This window comes from Dromaius novaehollandiae, chromosome 5 (assembly GCF_036370855.1).
Source record: "Dromaius novaehollandiae isolate bDroNov1 chromosome 5, bDroNov1.hap1, whole genome shotgun sequence".
Classification (NCBI taxonomy): Eukaryota; Metazoa; Chordata; class Aves; order Casuariiformes; family Dromaiidae; genus Dromaius; species Dromaius novaehollandiae.
In genome coordinates, this window is record NC_088102.1 from 7,408,312 (window position 1) to 7,428,557 (window position 20,246).

The 20,246-nt window shown below is 36.6% G+C and overlaps 1 protein-coding gene across 4 annotated transcripts in view; it reads left to right on the forward strand.

Annotated features, from left to right (window-relative positions):
* Window positions 1-15,533, forward strand: part of PPM1A (protein phosphatase, Mg2+/Mn2+ dependent 1A) — a 37,188-nt gene extending 21,655 nt beyond the window's left edge. For 3 of the 4 annotated variants that reach the window (XM_026113750.2, XM_064511919.1, XM_064511918.1), the window contains exons 4-6: window positions 2,512-2,620; window positions 5,187-5,244; window positions 7,674-15,533. In XM_026113750.2, coding sequence (XP_025969535.1) covers window positions 2,512-2,620; window positions 5,187-5,244; window positions 7,674-7,703 — 197 coding nt within the window. In that variant the 3' untranslated portion in view covers window positions 7,704-15,533. The remainder of the gene's footprint in view (window positions 1-2,511; window positions 2,621-5,186; window positions 5,245-7,673) is intronic. The other variant, XM_064511920.1, reaches the window with a different exon arrangement.
* Window positions 15,534-20,246: the final 4,713 nt, after the last annotated feature.

Genomic DNA, 20,246 nt, shown 5'->3' on the forward strand with positions numbered 1-20,246 from the left:
AATCTAGTACAAGAGGTAATAAGATTTGATGTTTACTAATGTGCACTTTTTTCTGGTTGATTAATATTAGTACTTCCCTCAGCTCAGAATATATTAACAAGTAGTGAAAATTTTGAGATTGAAAAGGGCTTAGTACTAGTGGTCATCTGAATAATGAAAGGCGATTCAGCTAAAAAGAAAAAAGCGTAGGAAGTTTTCTACTTACCATGTTACCTAGGACTCTCCTTTTAGCGATCTTGATGCATTTGTGGTCCAGATTCATAACTACAATAACTAATAACAATAGACGGAGTAAGTGTAGAGAAGCATCTTTGTGCCATTACTTGCAATAAATCAGTGTTACTCTTACAATGTCGTGTGAACTTCCAGATAGAAGTAATCAGTCATTCCAAAATACACTGCTGCTATTTGCACTATGTGAGTTACTGATGTGTTGACTCTTGACTAAGTGTCTTCTTCTGTTCTCAGTTTTTTACCTATAAACATTCAGTTAGTAGATTATCCTTGCAGTATTTAAGTTAGCTGATATATGTTCTTTCCCCTATTTTTCACGGAATCTGAAACTTTGGCTTTTACTTAAACTTTGTATGGAATTCCCGTTTGGAATATGAAATCAGTAGATGTGTTTTGAATCCTTTATTTTAGGGTCATAAGTATGTTTTTCCATTATTTGATGCCATGAAATTGTGTAGAAGGTTTAAAAGTAAATTAAAAGGAGGTTAACAAGGTGTATTGAAAAGAGACAATTCCAATATATTAAAAAGAGCTAGCAGACCGACTCCATTTGTTGTCATCAGTGTTCATTTAGTCTGTATCTATAGTTCTATCAAGATATAAATGTATTAATTTAGTGGAGACTGTATGTTAAATGTACTGCAGTTACAGGTTGTGAAACTGTGTAGCATAGGTAAACTATAAATTCCTTATTTTTGTACAGCAGAACTCTAGCTCTAGCACAATGTAGAATATATTAGATGTTCAAAATTGCACAATAAAGGAATTTGGCAAACCAAATCTGAGATCTTTGCTTCTTATTCAGATTTAAGAGTATTAGATTATTTACTAAATGCTAGATGGTAACATAAATTTTGGCCACAGACTTTGAGGAAATGGCAAGTTTCTGAGGTATCTAAGGTGTGTGGTGTCATGTATTGGATTTCTTCCTACTTACAATGTAGACTTTGAATTAAACAGCTTAAAGCTTTGTGTTGCAGAGTTTGATGCTGGTTGAGAACTAGACAGTGTTTTCACTGTACCTTGCAAATAACTTACACAACCTAACTTGCAAAATTGAGCTGTTTCTTCTTATAAACAAGTGCGGCCCTGAAAAACTATCGTGTGCACAAAAAGTAATTCAGTCTTTTAGCTAAAAAGGACTGGACATATTTTGGTTTTAGCAGCTTTTAATGTGCCTTATCTCGCTTACTAAATTACGAATCGGAAAATTGGTATGCTATTTTGTTTTTATCATTTACAATAAAAAACTGAATGCTAAGGTATCTTTTTTCAAAACGGGTACTGATGAATTCCAGCTACTCTAAGTTGTGTAAATGCTTTACTGCATGAAAAATAGTGAGTGTGTGTGTATATATGTACACATTATTGTACGCATGCTGCAGTATTCACTTGGAAACCAAAACCTCCAACTCTTAATTCATATATTTTATAATTCTGAGTTCGCAGTTCACGTAGAAACTGAGCTACACTTTAAAAAAAAAATCACTTGCCCTTTAAATAGGGACCTCATAAAATTTGAGGAGTGACTCTTCAAGGGTGGTAAGATCTAAAAGCTCTTTTGAGTTTGTGTTTACTACTTTAGCTTTATTCTTAGGCCTGGTTTTCTAAAGAACTAGTTTTGTAGCAAGCTTGACTGTGGTTACAGTACAAATTCTCTTTACTCGGAAGTTGGGATGGATCAGCTTTAAATAATTACCAAGTATTCACATATCCCCTAAATGAGCTAAGGATGGAACTGTCACTTAACTCTGTCCCTGGTATTTCATTTGTACATAAGTTTTTAATGTTTGCATGTTACTATCGTGCAGTGAGGTACAAGTATTGGCTTGTACATACAGCTATGGGAGTTATTTTTAATATATTTAACCTTTGTTTCTTCAAAATACTGTGCTTTCTATCATGGCGATAACTTCCTTACTGCTATTGCAGTATTAAGGCTGATGTTAATATCTGCCTCATGCTCAGTGCATTTTGTTGGGAAGGTATAATAATGATATAACAGTAAAGCCATTAAAGGAATTGTTCCCACTTTCATTAGGTAGTTGTGTATTCTAAAATCATTGTGCATGTTAACAGTTTGCAGAGTATCTTTTATCAAATCCATTTCAAGTTCGTTCTTATGGTACCAAAGTTAATTAGCATTTACCATGTTGAATATGGTCTGTAAATTTTTTTTGTATTGAAGTTAAGCTGCCTTTTTATAAAACTGAGTGTTTCAATCTTTTTAAGTTAAATTTGGACTGCACTTACAAAAAAAGTACTTCTGATTCCCAGAGATCATAAAGAAGCAGGGTGAAGGAGTACCAGACTTAGTCCACGTGATGCGTACGTTAGCAACTGAGAGCATCCCAAACCTCCCGCCAGGGGGTGAATTGGCAAGCAAGTGAGTTCGCATTAGTGTAAATGTGATTTTTGATTTAAATTGAAACTTAACTGTAAGGCCACTCTTAAAAGTGGGGGGAGGGAAGAAGGGTTCAGGAGAGGTGGTTATCTGTTCTCCAATTTTCATTCCTGAATTTTCCTATATGAAAAGGAAAAGCACAAGAACAAAGTAAACTATGGATCACTACTGAAACTAACTGTCAAACTATAGTTGTGGAAAGACTGAGGATTTTTTTTAAGGGTGGCCTAAGTGTCTGTTTCTTGTAATTAACTGGGTTTTCTGGGTGGGAGGTTACATTTGAAGATGCAAAAATAATACAATGACTTTAGTAATTTGATAAATAGTTCCATACTTCGTCAAGAAGTGATGTACATTTCATGTTTTGCTTGGCAACTTTCTTTTCTTGTCTGTAGCTAAGGCAATGTTGCAATTCCTAAAAAGTTTGCTTTTTTTCTCTCTCTGCTTGTGACATCTGAAAAATGGATAGAAGTCTATCAAAAAAGATAAGTGAGATATTAAATTTATAACTGTATAGGCTGGCTTTGTCCTTGAAGAGTTCGATACTGGTGCTCTGTGGACTTCTAAATTGATGTTCAGCCTTTGAGGAAGCAATGTGTCTAGCTTTTTTTGCACAACAAACCAAGTACATTTTGGACCAAAAGATTTTTCATGCATCTGTACTGTTTTAAAATGGATCGAATGTGTATGCTATGAGCTATCTATTTTTAATGCTTCAGAGCACAGTTTTTGTAGTGCTGCACTGAAATGTGAAGAGTCTAGGTGTCCAGTGGAGTAAATGGTGACTGAACTTTAAAGATGACTCGCACAAAACAAAATAAAAACTGTTTGAGTATGAAAAGAAGGGATGGCAGTTTTATATGCAATGGTAGTATCCATTTAGGATATGTTGCTGTCGTCCTGAAATATCGATAAATCAGTTATTCATAAAATATGGTGCGCGCACACAGATTGTTTATCTTAATCTCCTTTGGCTAGTAGTAGTATCCAGGTTGTGAGAAAGTGTTGAAGTCCCTGAAGTGACCGACTTCAGTAGGATTACGTGCTTAAGTGATGCTAGCTTGAACAGGGATTGACAGAAGTATGGGTTTAATTGGATGTTAGTGTAACTCAAAGCAATGCTGCCAATTTGGACGGATGACACTTTTCAAGAAACCTGCCTTTCTTTGATATTAAAGATACCTATTGCTGAAAGATCAGAGAAATTCTTCAGTTTGTATGTGCAACATCTTTGTGCGTAATTGCTTGTTTTTATTGCTTTAAATTCCGCCTGTTCTTCCGTGCCGTGTAATCATTCACTAGAACTATGATATTTATACTGCTGCATGATAGTATCTGACTTTTCAGTGTGTATTTACTGGATGTGATTATAGGGTTTCTCATCTGCTTTTTTTCTTCTGATGCACTCCATTGCGACTCCCCTGCATGTATTTATGAGCAGTTAAAACATTGTTCTTTGGAGCTTGTTTTGTATTGCAGTTGTAGTCTGCTATTTTGTCATACTTGGTTCTGCAGAGAGGGAATCTGGAAGAAAGTTATTCTTAAAGTCAAATTTATACATCCTGTCTCTTACTCCCTTCTTTCCTTCCTGTTCCCCCTCCAAAGTTTATTTCTCATGTGCTAGGTAAGGCAAAGGCTTCCTTTTACTTCAGTCCCCCATTTTTTAATAAGTTTAAAAAAAAAAAAACAAAAACAGTTTTACCCTATGTAGAAACAGCTCATGTTTCCTGTTTTCCTGTTGTTTCCAATTTTCCTATTTTTCCTAGAAAAGCCAGGAATTCAAAAGACTGGAAATACTGTTCACAAATGATCTTAAATATGCTAAACAAAGTTTTTTTTAAAAAAAAGTGGAGAAAATGAGGTGCATGAAAGTTTTTTTGCTAAAAAAATCAGACAAACAAAAAATCAGACAAACTTCTCAGGATGAAGATAAAGTATATAAAACTGCTATTTTCAGTTTTAATTTCTTCTGGAGAAAAGTTACAGGAGAATATTGGGCGTGTTATTGGAAACTAATATTGCTTCATAAATAACTTTACGAGGATTTTAATGGAAAGTACATTTCAGAATTTAAGAACAACAAAACAGGACTTTAGAATGCAATTTTAATGCATCCAGAAAATACAAAGCTGATATTCTTCTCTGAAAGTGTCATAATATATTAAGTACTACCGCAGTATTCCTCAGGCACACGAATGAGCAGAGCATTCAGCTTCAATCGTGTTCTCTAAAATGCCCTCTTTCAAAGACTGAGACACATCACCAAAATAAAGAAGCACTGCAGCCTGATCTGAATGTCAGATTCTGCTGTTCTCTTGCTGAGCTCTGACCAGTATTCAGCCTTGCTTTTCCTGAACCTAAAGATTTTAAGAATGAGGTAGCTATGTTTCCATGTTTAATGAAACTTAGTAATAGCTTGCAGTAAACTTCGTTCTGTGAATTAAAAATTTTTTTAAATTTGCAGCTTAAATAACAATTGTACTTCAGGAATTTGACTTGGGGGGAGAAAAAAGACACAGCCTTAAAATCTTGTGTTTTTTTGGTCTAGACGGAGTGTGATTGAAGCTGTTTATAACAGACTGAACCCCTACAGGAATGATGATACTGTAAGTATCTTTTTCTCTCACATTGTCTCCCTGTTTTGTGCAGAAACATATTGCTGGTCCTTGGCTAAAATACCCCCTTCTCCTAACCCCTCCCCCCCTTCCCCCCCCCAAGAAAAGTAATAGCAATGTTGTGTTCTTTGGACTATGCCTTGTGATTGTTTCCTGATGCCTTCTGCTGATTGTAGCCTCAAAACTCCAGTAGGGTGGGTTTGTTTGTCTTCTGGAATTTCATGACTTGAATCCTGTCTAAGGTTTCCAAATGCTCTTCTGCCAAATGGTACAAAGAGTCATACGTAGTTTTCTTGTTATGGGAGACCTCTTTTTTTTTCCCCCCACCGCAGTATCAAGAAGGGAAGTGCAATAGTTGTAGGTTAAACAAATTTATGACTATCTGCTGTTGTGATACATGCCTTTTCTGAACAATGCATAAGCATTTTCTCATTCTTAAACGTCGTCCATCTTATAGCATGCATACAGTTTAGGTTCTTTTGATATGTCAGTGATTAGAAAACTGTTACGTGAATCCACTGGTTAATTTAGATGTCAGTAGGGAAAAAATGAAGCAACTGTAAAATGTGAACAGTAATCCTGGTTGCAATTAGATCACGGGGACCAACATTCAATCATCGAAAGTGCAGAAGTTTGTTAAGTAGTTAAAATGCTTTACTCATCAGCAAAAAATTACTTGCATGCTTAGCTGTGACATAGAAGTGAAATACATCCAGGCATACATATGAATTGTGCATTGGCTTTACAACTGAATGCTACAGTTTGGGTTTTATTTATAACACCTTTAGCATAACAGTTGCTAGCTATTGGCTGAAAAAGGATGCTGTACGTTCAGAATACATGCTATAGTATGTTACTCTTCTACAAATATACAGTACACACTTCTTCATTTTGTGCTGATGTTGGCAACTTGGATACAGGAAATTGCATACTGAATGGTTGGCATGCAGCTTCTGTGGTTTTTTTTTTACTCACTACTGCTTTAATCTTCATCCTTGCACTTGAAACAACCATTCATTTGACAGCTCTACTTTGCTACTTTGTTCTCCAGGGGAAAAACTGGAGGATGGTACTCTTGCAAAGGGTGATTTTCATGTTTTTGTTTTGTTTTGAACTATGCCTCCATGCTAACTAACTTCCTTCTGGCTTGTAGTGAAGAAAGCTGTTCTGTGTGCAAGTTTGAATTAAGGGTGCAGAATTTTAATGCCAGGAAACTGTCATATATGGCATTGTTAGAGACATAATTAGCCTCTTGCCTCTCAAAGGTATCAGTAAGGCAGTGCTTTTAAACAAGAGGAATGATATTTCTATCCCCTGCAGTTTTAGTGATGATAGGGAAGCACAGCAGTGAAAGCACCAGCATGGACCATTGTTAAAGCTCATCATGGTTCTTAATTACTTAGGAAGGTAGTAATGCTGAAATAACCAGGCTGCTGCGCATAAGCAGTCTGTTCTGATGCGTGTGCTCCTGGCTTAGCTGTTGCTTGAGCTACTGAGCTGCGGTTGCACTTTTTGGTTGTGGCGTTATCGTATACCTGGCTTATAAAATGGATGAGGCAGACGCAAAAAGCTGAATGTGAAACCTTCTGAGCAAGGGAGAAGAAAATGGACACAAAGGCAAATGGATTAAAAAACACTTACTAGAACTTAACTTGTGACTTTGTACTAGGTTTTTTATTAGGTAATAGGGATCATGAGTTAAGTGTTTTTCAGGGGCGCAGTAACTATACAAAATCCACTATTGTCTGGGGGCATAAATGAGCCAAAGTTGCAGATACGCAGGTATTGAGTGTGCAGATGTAATGCCATGCACCGTAGCCTTACGGTTATGATTTAGAGTACTGTATGTCTCTGGTTCCATATTTTTTCTTATGTAGATGTTTTCTTCCTTGTGGCTTACTACAATTCAAAATTAGGGCTTAGTTTACTATTCAGCCTTCTAATTTTAAGTGTTTAAAATTGATCTGAATTATAACAAGGTGCAAGTTGATGACTAAATCTTCCTATGGCAGCATGGAAGGGCTGGAAACATAAAAGATCTTAATGGTGATAGATAACAGATAGCATGAAGCACTTTCTGTTCTTCTAACATGCCTGTGTAGTAAGTGTATCTATTTTGTATTATTTCAGACTACTCTGGAAATGTTTCTGAATTCTGTTCCTAGGATATTATTTTGAGAATTGTTAAACATTTTATTAAAACACTTGGTCAGATTTAAGAATGTCTTGATCCGTAAAGCTTCTTTAGTTAAGAATATGTGTTTTTCTTATATACTACTTAAATGTTATTTCTGAAAAGGGAAAGAAAACAGACTTCTAAAATTATCCAAGTCTTTACCTTTTTCAGTCTGGATTATCCAGAAACTGCTGTAACTATGGGCACTCCAGACTTTAAAGGGTTCCTTCTTTTTTTCTTTAAGGACTCTGCATCAACTGATGATATGTGGTAAAACTGCTCATCTAGCTGTGGAGTTCACGTTTCATCCTTCAAATGAAAGTGCAGCCCAACCTCAGTTACCCTTCTTAACATCCATCCTCAACCTTAATTAAAGAAGGGAATATAATGCGTTGGTGAGAGTGACTGCAGCAGAAAACTACAGCAGTACAACGTCTAGCCCAGGAACTGATCCTTTTTTGTAAAACAGACTTCTGTAAACGTGATTTCAAACCATAATTCTTGTAAATCAGACTCCAACAATTTATGTTGTATGATTTTGTTTTTGTAAAGTGCAATTGTCTTTGTACAAAATGCTCATATTTAATTATGAACTGCTTTAAATCACTATAAAGGTTAGAAGAAATGTTTGGCTTGTGTGATGCAACAATATATATCCCTTTAAATTCATGTTGTGGTTTTGGATTGCAAGGAGCAGCAGCCTAGCCAGCTAGGTGTTCAAGAGGTGCACAAAACTAAAGATAATTTTGTTTTATATGGAAGCTGAATTTTGGGGCAGTTTATCAGAAATTACAGTGTGTGAATTTGCTTGGCAATGCAAAAATAACAGTAGTGCACATTCTTCAGCAGATGTATCTCTTGAGGCCACTCCTGCTCTCACATTGAGCTAAAGGGAGTTCTGATTTTGACTTCAGTGGGAGTTGAATCATGCCCTATTAATAGTATCATGTGTTCATTCGCATATGAACCTTGGGATTAGAATGGCTCGATTCTTTGCACCTCTTTTTTCATTAACCCTTACCTGAAACTACTAATCACTGAGCAGGCAACTTCCTACGTATGGTAGGAGTCTGCAACATTTTTACAATCCTGATTGGCTGGGTCTGCTGCTGTTCCAAGTAAAATACTCTGAATTCCATTTTATCAATAAAGCTTGATTTAACAAACAAGAAATTTATCCATAAATGTGTAATTCCTTTTTTCCTGCCTTTTAAAAATGTCAGTGCCATTGTAAATGATATTTTACATGTGGAAAAATATTTTTATTAATTGGTAGCCCATTTTTAAAATGGGAAGAATCTTGATTATTTCCCAAGACATAGCCATATGCTAGAGGATGAAGTGGGAGTAATCTGTTACGCTGTTTTTATAAGTGTGGGTTTTTCAGGCTTTTTGTTCTTCCTCCCCACTGAAGATGTGCATTGGTTTGAATTTGCCTACTGTTTGATAAAAATATGTTTGTCAAAGCCTGACAATCTTTAACATTTTATGGTGTGTGTTTTTAATTGACCCACTTACTTAGGATGAGAGACTAGTGGTTAAACAGTATTTGTGATTTGAAATATAGCATGTTGACAATATTTAACTGTTCGTTGTTTAAAATTCTAATTTAAAATTTTAAAAGATAATAAACTAATTTGATTTAAGCTTAGCTTTCTCCCATTGAACATACAAAATTAAGTTTTCAAGTCAGTCGTGTTTGCAAAACTACTGTTTTGTGCACCTTGTATTGTCTTTTTTGGTTGAGAATATTGTATTTAATATGTAGTTTACTTTATTCATTTAGTAGGCAGATTCCCCAAATGGAAAATCAGTAAAACAAGTAGATTGTAACATTTACTGCAGTTAAACAGAATCAAAACTTGGTGTATAATTACTTTTTGATAGGAAAATGTAGTACGATGCATTTTGCTATATTTGTCTTTCCCTAACTTTGAAATATACATATTTGTATATATAGCCTTAAAACTAATGCAGAGTTAGGGAACTCTGAACAGTGAAAAAGTAACTTATAGTGTCTTGGAACTAAGTATAGTATATACCAGCAATCTTTTCTTTTATCCCTCTTGTCTATGTGGGGTGCTTAACGTAACTTCATTGTATTCGGTTTGTAATCTGTTCAAGCATGAATGAAGAAAACATAAGCACTATTTGTATTTATAAATTTATAGCAGTTTTTGCTTAAAGAACCAATTCCTTACCTACCTATGAATAAATGCTTAAAATGTCTAATTTTGTTGTAGAGTGCAAAACTATAATAATGTTAAGTTATAGCTTCACTGGCACCTAATTAACAAGAATATTTAATACATGGCGTATTAGTACAGAAAGCTAAACTTAATTTAGGACTAGGCAGATGAAGTTCTGTCCTCTTTTTCATGTAGACTAAAGTTTAGTTTTGGAAACTGCAAAACCTGGAACTGGACTGTGGAAACTTTGAGTTTAAAAAAAACTTTAAAAATCACAAGCAAAACTGGTGTGGAAAGCCATACTTCAGACTATAATCACTTAAACTCTCAGTGACAAATGCTATATTTGAAGCCTCTTCTTATGAGGTCTCCTAAAGGTTATAAAGAAAATAATTCTTCTGCTATTGCTACAAGCGCTGTAACTAGGTTTGAGGGTAGGAGGAGAAAGGCTGTTTCAGTTCTTCCTTCTGCTTATGCTCAGTGTTTTGATGAGGTCAGAGCACTGAATCTATTAGGTATGCATAGACACTGCCATTTTAGATACAGATTTTGATGACAAAATATATGAATTAAGTATATAAAGCATCCTAGAAAAGAGACAAACTGTACTTTTCACTGCTCTGAAAAGAAAAAGGCACTTTTGCACCTTTGTGCATCTCCTTCTTGCACCAGAAACTTTTTTTAAATGCTAAAAACATTAGCACCTCAGGGGCAAGGCAGCAATTTTTTGAAGTGTTGTGTGCTATTTATTTCCCTCTTGGAAAAAGATTCCTGTGTGACAAAAATGAAAAATGTGTGATGTTAAAAGATGTATTTTTAAATACATGTTCAAATAGGATGGTCCCAATTTGCTTGTTTTTTAAAAGGAAATGATATTTGTAAAGCTCCTTTGGTTCATATGCCATGCAAGTTTCTGTTTTCCTTTTACATTTGACAGCTTCACTGGTTTCAGTTTCTGTGAGTTTTGTTATAGTCAGATTAAATGTTTCACTGATCATTCTGGGAAAATACCTGTACTGCTTTATAGACAACTGTTCAAATTATTCTCACTAATTCAGCATTGAAATGTGTTCAAGACAGAGGCTTTTAAACTGCTTTTTAAAAAACGATGTTGGATTAACTCATTGTAATTACATTAAGTATGGTCCTAGGTTTGCCGGGCTTTGCAAGTTCTTTGTAGCAGAAGGATACTGTTACACGTGGTGGGGCAGGAGCGTGCCTGTACCACGCAGGTTACAGAGGCAGGGCCTTTCGGTTGGCTTGCTCTTGCCTAGTCAGGCAATACCACTACAAAGAGCTTGGTGCTTGGCCATCGTTCATTTTAATCTTCCAGCAGAAGTCAGGAATGGAGAGAGAAATTTCATCTGCTTGTCATTAAATTGTGCTGAATTGTGGTAATCCTGGGATGTGTCATACCAGCAAGATGCCTGAAGAATATTAACCAGCAGATGAGTAATTATAGCACTTTACTGCAATAGTTCATGCGTGTTCCAAAGCTAATCCTTTAAAAATGTACTTACAATATCGACCATTATGAAATGTCCTTTAGATTGTTTACTGCAAGGCTGGTACCCTCCCAACTATATAGGCTAAAACCTGAGCCATTGCACTCAGTTCAAGATTTGGAAACTTAAAATGGTAATCTAAAAAAATTAGGGAACAGTTTTCATTGCAACTAATTCCCTGATAAGAATCTCATCTTAATTTGTTACTCTGGGGTAGGACTCTATTGCATTGCATTTTTTAATAGTTTATGAGCTAAGGATACTGTTTCATGGTCAATCTATATTAAGTGAGAACTGTTCCTCTAAGTCTTCTCCCACTGCTGCTTTTGTGCTGGCAGTAGTGCTTATGTGGCCATGAAGTCAGGAACAACAAATCTATTCTTCAGCTGGATAAACTGATAATCCAACTACCTACCACCAGTACCAGGGCAAGATACAGGGTGGGAAGACAGCTCTGAGAGCCGGGGAGTGGTTAGGCTGCCCTTTTTGCCACAGTCTGGGAAACCTCACCCTAAACTCGGATAATTGATTGACCTGTGTAGGGAGCGATTCATGCCTTTGCTTGTAGATCTTTCTCCATGGTAGACTTCAGACAAACATTTTGCTTTGGTAAATGTTATTTTTTCTTAAAACTAGTATTGTGAAATTTTGGTTTTAATATAGGCGTTCCATGCTGACAAACTTACTTTTTGTTAGCTCTCTACAGATGTATGTAGTTCTGTACTAAGAGATCGACAGCATGGCTGCCACAATTAGATTAGTGAAATGGTGGTTTTAGTTTGCCTCATTCCAGTGTGCATCAAGATTTCAACATAAGATGTTCGTCTTAATCTCTGCGTGCCACCTTCTTGAATTTTTATGCACACTTGACTTGGTATATTTAAATTTGTTGTTATTTAAACCTGGCATGTCTATAATCAGCTAACCATTAGTAAAATGCTACCCTTCATCATTTGAGAAATACAGTATTTAATAAAAAACTGATGTACCTTATGTTAAGAGACAGCAAAATGTGTAGAGCTGTACCTGACCATTTTCTGTAGAAAATGGAGTTATTCTGTGCCAAGCTTCATTAGGTGTAAAAATGGTATCTTCTAGGTAACTAGTATAGCTCCTTGTCCCTGCAGCTGCAGGTATTTGAGATGATCATAACCTGAGCCTTTACATACCAGTCCAGTGGTGTCAAGTCTCTGGCTGGACAGAGGTTTAACTCTTTAATTGGTAAAAAGAGGCTCCATGTGTGTGAATTTCTAGGATGCCGTAGTGCATGAAATAAATGCCACTTTGGCTGTGAACCACAAAGCCAATGTAAAAACTGAGCAAAATTTGAAAGTAAAATCTGAGCTAAGTCCCTTTTACTGACCAGCCGATGGAATATTGCTCAAAGCGTCTGATCTTGTGGTGAGCTCTCCCTGAACTGTCCTGTGGGAAGTCTGCCGGCCTCTGCAGACTCAGGCCTGCACCTTCTGAAGCTCTTTGTCGCCCTTATTTTACTAAATTTTTTTTGCTTTGTAAAAGAGAACAGTAACCTGGGCCATAGCATTTGTTCACAGAAGTTGAAGAAGTTGCAGGAAAACTGTTAAAAATTTATTTTGCATTCATGGACCACTACGTGCTTTCAAATAGAGGAGGAACATACATCGTGCTAAAAGTTGAATTTACCTGTTCTGCCACTGAAAACTACCAGAAAAACCTCCAGATCTTTCTACTATTTACTTTTAATATGCGGAAAAAGTTGTCAGATGGTATAATCTCCTGATAGTGTCTAAGTTGTTGACCTATAGTGAACTAGGTTTTATGCATATTCCTGTTTGGGGTTTTTTTGTTTTATTTGAGCTTCCTTTTGACTAACTAAAGCATTTTTTCCATCATGTTAACACTGTGCTAAGGTCCTTGCTTCCAAGCTACAAGACTAGAGTGATGATGGTGTCCTATGAGATTGGCTTTGGGGGGGTGAGACTTGCTTTAAATGCAGTAGAAAAACCCTAGCCTTTGCAATCACGAAGTTTGGGAAAGTGGGCTTACTTTTAAAAATGCCTTTTATAGGATTAATGAAACAGTTCTATCCTGAAAGATTTGAAACTTCAGTAGAGGTGGGATGATAGGTCAGATTTCTAGAGTATTTATTGTTTTATGTATAGCCAGGTTTTCACATTTAACTCATTTTGATTACTGCCTGAATGCTTTTTAAAATATCACTAGACATCTACTTTTTTCAAAATAAAACCAACGGTGCTTACTACTGTGTAACTAGTAATTTATTTGCAACAGTGAGTGTTATGCCAGGTAGTAGCATTTTCCTTTAAGAGTACTGCCTCTGTAGTTCTCAAGTTGCTTGATGACGTTGAGCCAAAACTGAAATTAATTTTTGTTTCCATTAGTTAGTTGTATAGTTCTGAAGAACTGGTGGGAGCATGTTTTGTTTTGTTGGGTTTTTTTAACAGCTAAAATAGACAGGACTCTCAATACACATTGTGAGTGAGCCTCCAGAGTGAAGGAGGTGCCATTATTTCTTTTGAGAAGCCATATCTTTGTAAAGAAATTGGATAAAACTGAGACTGGCAAGTCACAAAACATGATCTTATGTATGTCAGGGCCTGTAGATCGAGGTCTTCAGGGTTTAATTTCACTTGTATTGATGAATTCAACTCAATTTGAGCAATGGAAATATGAGTAGCCAATTTCATTTTCCCTGTTGGGATTTTGGGCCAGAACACGATATTTGTGTTCAGACTAGAGGAGAAAATTAAAGTAAGATGATCTTGAGAAACTCAGGCTTGTGTTTAACTTCACATCTTACTGAAGTTGATGGAGCTGCACTCACAATATATAAAGTTTGCACGTGTATAGTTGGAGACTTACCTTTCCTATTTTTGTTGGAATTAAAAAGAAATGTAATTAATCAGTTTTGGTTTTGAAGAAGACTTTCTGGGTGGCTAAAGGGGAAGAAGGTGGTAATGTTAAAGCAAAATGTTAGCTTAATGGAAAATAATAATTTCCTAATTCTTTAAATATATGTCAGCATTATTTTTATTTGAAAACATTGAACACAATTTACGAAGTTCATTCTTTCATGTGGTGCTTTTATCTTTAAAAAAATAAATACAAAGATGGAACCCAAAATGAGTAGCCTGGGATGGGGAAGTAACACGGCCCTAAAACTCTAGGAATAACGTGCTGAATTTACATAGCATTATTTCCATGTCCAGTCATGGACTTATTGAAAAGGCCTGTGTTGGTTTCTTCAGGAGAACTGTTTTTCTGGTTGAGTATTTGATGCTACTGTCAAGTCTGCTGCAGTTTGAAACTTCCAGACTTGGGGAAGTTGGGCATTATACAGTAGAGTCCCTAGTACCTGAAATGCTGCAATACCTGTTACCATTCGTTCTGCGGGCTAACGCTGTGTAACTGTTTGGGATGCTGGAAGTTGGGATTTCCTAGCGTACATTTTATTGCTGGTATTGCGATTCACCATAACCTTGAGTACCAAGAGTTAAGTTGTATTTATTAACTAGATCTAACTCTTTGGTGCCAGGAATCTAGTTTTTAGGGCAAATGCTAAATTGGGCAAATGTTTATGTCGAATAGTGCCAGGTAGGTCAGTGTATGGAAAACTAAACCAGCAGTGACAAAGGGTTAATAAGAAAGAAAAGCCTAAATTCTCTTAGCCAGGGAATACTGAATATTTGAAAAGTGTGAAGTCAGGTGTGATTTCCAGAACTGGCTGCTTTATAAATCTTTCAAAGCAGAGATTTTGGTTTTTAGCATCTGTCTTGTTACTAAGACCATGTACAAACATGCTGAATTAGAGAGTTTTCACCTGTCTCCTCACAGAATTGACTCCACGTCGTATCATCAAACAAATCTCATTTGTAGTGACATGCTGTGCCTGTCTTTTTAGAAAATTCATGACCTCTTTATATCTATTTTGTGGAAAGTGTAACTTTTTCATTGATGACCTGTATAAATGTGTGTTATGAATGGAGAGATTTAAGCTTGAAAAGCATGTTTGCAGAATACACAGCTTCATTATGGAATTTATAAATTTAACAGAGTAATATACAAGAGCATAACTATTTTCCTTAAGTAGAATGTATAACAATATATAATAAATTATTCTCCACGTAGTTCACCCACTCTTTACAGTTTTACACAATTCAAACTGTGTGTTTACAGAAAGTTCAATAAATGTATATTTTGTACTATGTACAGATTCCTGGTCCCAAAGAAAATGTGTGAACTTAGTTTCTAACTTAACTTTTGAGATTGTACTTTTTTTTTGGTTTGGAATCAGTTGAACAAACTGCATTATGCCTGTTGATGGTGGAGGCTTGCATTGGAGTAAGTGGGAATTGGAAATATTTCTAATCTACAAAAGTGATTCCACTAAATAAAACGGGCATTACATCATGTTGTGTGTATTTGAGTGGTATGCTATAAACCATTTTCACATCTACTGTTTTATTGTCACTAAATTACAAACTATGAGACCTCATTCAGCTTTCCAATTCAAGCTTGCTTGATTAAAATGGCATATTGAGTGCTTATTTTGCTCATATGTTAGTCATACTAATAAAAATCCCCTTCTTACTGGTTTTCACCGTATGTGCTGAAATTCCAGGACAAAGCAATACACACCTGGCTACAGCTGTGGCCTTCCCAAGAGACAGCCTGGTCTGGCCTTTTCAAGGGAATTAGGGATTAGGATGCCCAATTTTTGGAAATTTCCAAAGTCACACAGGAGCAAAATGTATCTTCTGTCCTGATTCAATACTTCAAGAGACAGGACTGGCTTTTATAGTAGAGTTTGTAGAATTTAAGGATGGCGAAGTACTGAGTAAGTCCTTCTGCTGGTTTTAGCCCTCTGTGATAGACAGAGCTGGTAAAATTTGACTCTTACTGTACAAATTAACCCAGCCGAGGGGGAGGGAGGGTGTTCTGTCACCAGCTGTCACCTGGAGCAAATGTGTCTTCTAAAGGTTCAGCCTAGGCCCTTTAGGGATTAAAAACTGAAACTACTGAGTAGCAAAATGAGGGAATATTTTCTGTGGGTTAATAAAATTAAATTGCTGTTTTCCATGGAATATGTGAATGACTGTTAGCCTTGGTTCACGCTTCGTGTGGAGCAAACATGGGAAACAAAATATATCCCTTGGTTTTCTAGCTCAAAGCTTGTAAAAAGAATGTTTTATCCCCTCTGTTTGGAAATTTATGCTTTAGTGTTTTTGTCCTCAAAGCTGAAGAATAATACATCTGTGAATAACACTGGTTCATTTCTTTCTTTCTTTCTTTTTTTTTTTTTAATGCTTGACATGTAGTAATAAATTTGAATGCCATCCTATGTGTTTTGATGGAAGCATTCAGCCAACTTAAGATGTTCATTGTGGCCAAATTCATTTGGACAGCTTTTTATGTGGGCTAACTTAAAAGAGGTATAATACGCAAGTCATTTAACTTCGTTTTCAATTCTGGATTTTAAAGACTATAAGGGATCAATCCAGTGCAAAGAAATTATGAAGGAATGAAAGTGAATTTGCCAGAGAAGTGAAAAGTATTGTTTACAGTTAGTGATACAAATAATAAAGACTATTATCACTGCAAGTATGCATACACAAGAGAGTCTCTGTGAGTAGAGTGAGCTCAGTATATGGCTCATATCTGTGAGCTTGCAGGACTGGGAGTTCATCAGTGTGACTAGAATTCATACATCGATCAAGTTAATTTGTAATAAAATCATCAATTTTATTGCAAACTTTGCAATATTTTTACTAGAAGTAGAATTTACAATTATCTCCAAACTTTCAAAGATCCTACTTAGCCTACATAGGAGTCACAGCTGCTGTGGGAAAGATGTATTTTCTTTCCCCATTGGCAACATTTTCTGGTGTCCGTCCTCTAAGAATAGATTGGCTAGCCAGGTTTTTAATCTTATTAAACAGGACTCAAAACTTTACAATGACCTACTTTAATTAAAAAATTTGCTAAATACACATTTAAACCAGTGAGTTTTCTTTGTATGGTAAAGAGGATATGAGTTAAGCATAAGTAGCTCTATGTGTTTTCTTGCTTTTAACTCTACTCTTTAGTGCAGTAAAAGTGGCCATGCCTTGTGCAGCTCTTTAGGAAGTATCATCATGCCAAAGCTGCGTCATGGCCCTTCCCCTTTACTCTGCAATGGTATCGCAGAGTTTGCTGCTGGCTCATGAATACCAAGTATACCTTGGTGAGAATGGCTACCTTCCTCTGACATTTGAATACTGTCCCATAAACTATAAAAAGATGTAGGATGGAACAGCTGTGTATGATTTATTTCAACAAAATAAGGTATGTGACAAGCATGCAACAGAAGGCACTTAAGGAAACAAAATCTTTTTTTGGACTGTTTTTAAAATAACCTGTGGTATCCCTAACCTAAGGTACTAGACAGTAGAAATAGGATTTTGGCATGGCTCACCTCCATGTCTTTTGCAACTGTGCTTTCTGTATCCATCCTCCCCCTGCCCTGTATTTCCTGCTTATCAAAAGTACTTTTTCTAGAAGGCCAGAAGAATTTCAGTAGTTCTTTAGAAGAATAATATATTGCTTTTGTAGTGCCCAGTGCCTGCCATGGATATAGCGGGACTATTACTTGAAGAACAGAAAGTGATACAATTAATCTAAATCAGTCTTAATCCTAATAGGTTTTACCCTGTATTATAATTATTATAATTATCCCTAAGAGTGCTCTTCACAGATTTTTTTGCTGTCATTGCTATGTTTTATTTACTTCGAGAATTTTAATGTTCACCTTCAGGTGTCTATGTTAGGTGACTAAGTGCAATTGGGATAGTAAAGCAAACTAGGTCACCCTCCAGGTGCTTGTTGTCAACTCCCAGTGATGAACTGGGGACCACCAGGATTTGAAGAAACAGTTTCAAGGAGAAAAGAACCCAGAATGCTGTTGTTAGAAGATTTTTGCTGAAAATATTAGCAATGGAATGTACAGAGTGAATCAAAATAGTGTAATATAAATATTTAATTACAGAAGTATATTAGCATGAAGATTTTATAATCTTAAGACTTATAGAAGTTTCAATATCAAGATTTTTTTAGTCTTCTGTTAAAAAACATTAATAGGCGACCAGCCTAATAGGGCTGAATCTTGCCCCAGTTTCGAACTCTAAGCTAGGGATGAGGGTCTCAACTTACCTGCGCCTGAAATCCTTGGCATGGGCATGACTTCAGTGCCAGAAGCAAGCTGCTCCAGGCCACAGCCCGTCTTTTATCATTTAATAGCTAGTATAAAGCTTCTGTATTAAAGCTTGATAAGGGGCTGTACTCAGTTTATCTTGTTTCTAGATAGACCCTAACCTTTAGCCTAATTTTTATATTCCCTAGTTAGACAAACGAGTAAGGTCGTGTTCTGCGGTCGGTTCTTGCTTTGCATGTAAGAAGCACGTTCCTTCCGCCACCTTCTGCACGCACCTGATTGCTTTGATTCTTCTTCCCTAACCATCTTTTTTTGGCCTAAAGCATCTGGAGTATTCTGTAAAAGTCTACAAATTCTCCAAGTATTATTACCAAATTCTCCAAGGATATCTCCAAGTATTATCTCCCCTCTTGGCTTTTCTGCGTGCATTTTCTACGTTTTTTATATATTACGAATAGTTTGTGCTTTCTTGCTACAACACCTGGTCTAACAGAGATGCTACTAAAAAGCTAAAATCTTTCTATTAGCTTTTCCGGCAGCCAGTTTATGCTGTAATGTGAATACCATGTCTCAGCTTATCTGACAGTACTTGGACATATTCTCCATTTCCACTCAGTAGGTCTCGTGCTGGCAAAGTCCTACAGCGTATGATGAGCATTAAATCCCAACTGAAGCCACCGAGATTCTCATGTGCTTAAAAGTAAGCTCTTTCATATGTTTTTGTGGCACTGAACCCACAGTTCACTTCCTCTGCTGTTATTATCAGTCTTAAAGAAAGAGAAACAAAAGCAAAATGCAATTGTATGGGCTACGTTGGCTGAGGCAAAGAAAATTCATGGAGCTACTTTTGACCTTTTTTTTTTCTTTTTTGACTAAATCTTCAGTATTGCTTGATTTCAAAAGGTTTTGCACTGCTGCCTGGAACATGTTTAGGCTACGGAACTGCTGCTGGTTTATCACAGTCTCCTTTTTTAAGAACGTATGCTTTCAAACGATGTATTGCCTGTGTCCTGATTTTGTAAATTTTTTACAAGTAGTAGGCTCGAACCTTATTCCCAGTTCCTTCACCTCTCTCTCTTTAAAAAAGCCTTTAGTAACATGTTTCGCATAAATATCTTGTTAGTCTTTCAAGCACTGATGGAGAGAGCAGATCCAATGCATGTCCATGAACCAAGTTCTCCTGCTCTACTGAGGGTAACTGAAACAGCTGTAGGAGACGGTGTCCTCAGTTGTGACAGGGTAAGACTAATCTTTCTATGTCTGCAGGAGCATCATGAATCTTAATGTGTATACGGTTAGTAGATAATGCAAAATGTCCACATGGCAGATAAATCAAAGTCCAGCTGTTCCTTTTGCTCTCAAAGTCACACTCCCTGCTTCTCTCCTGTGTTGGGAACCTCTGCTCAGAGGGAGCAAAACGCTTCGTTCTCGTGCTGTGGTTGTGGCGTATACTTCCTAAGCAGAGCAGCTTTAACTGGACAGTATTTACGAATCCTGAGGTGTGTGAGCTTAAGTGCAAAACGGGAAACATCAGCAACTATATCTACCAGATGAAACTAGCCCCATTTCACCCCTCCCATGCTTCTAGCTAGAGAAAACCATAAGACAAAGACACGGGGCAGCCCAGCCCTCCAGGCCAGCTGTCTCTTTTGACATATATTTCATTAGGCAGTTGTGGTTCCTGAATTACACACGTTCTTTGTCTATTACATTGTGACCCCTAGCACAGCTGGTGATGGTTTGTTTTTTTTTTTTTTAAGGGGAGGAGGAAGGACAGGAATCATCTATTCTGATCCCATGGAAATCAAATCTTTATGGAAAGAAACCCAGTGTTCCCACGTCTGTGCCTGGTCTGAGGAAGAACGGCTGGAAGGGGCTGTTGCCGCAGGTTCTCCCTCTCACTAGCCACAGTGAGGATCTTGGGCCAGAAAACC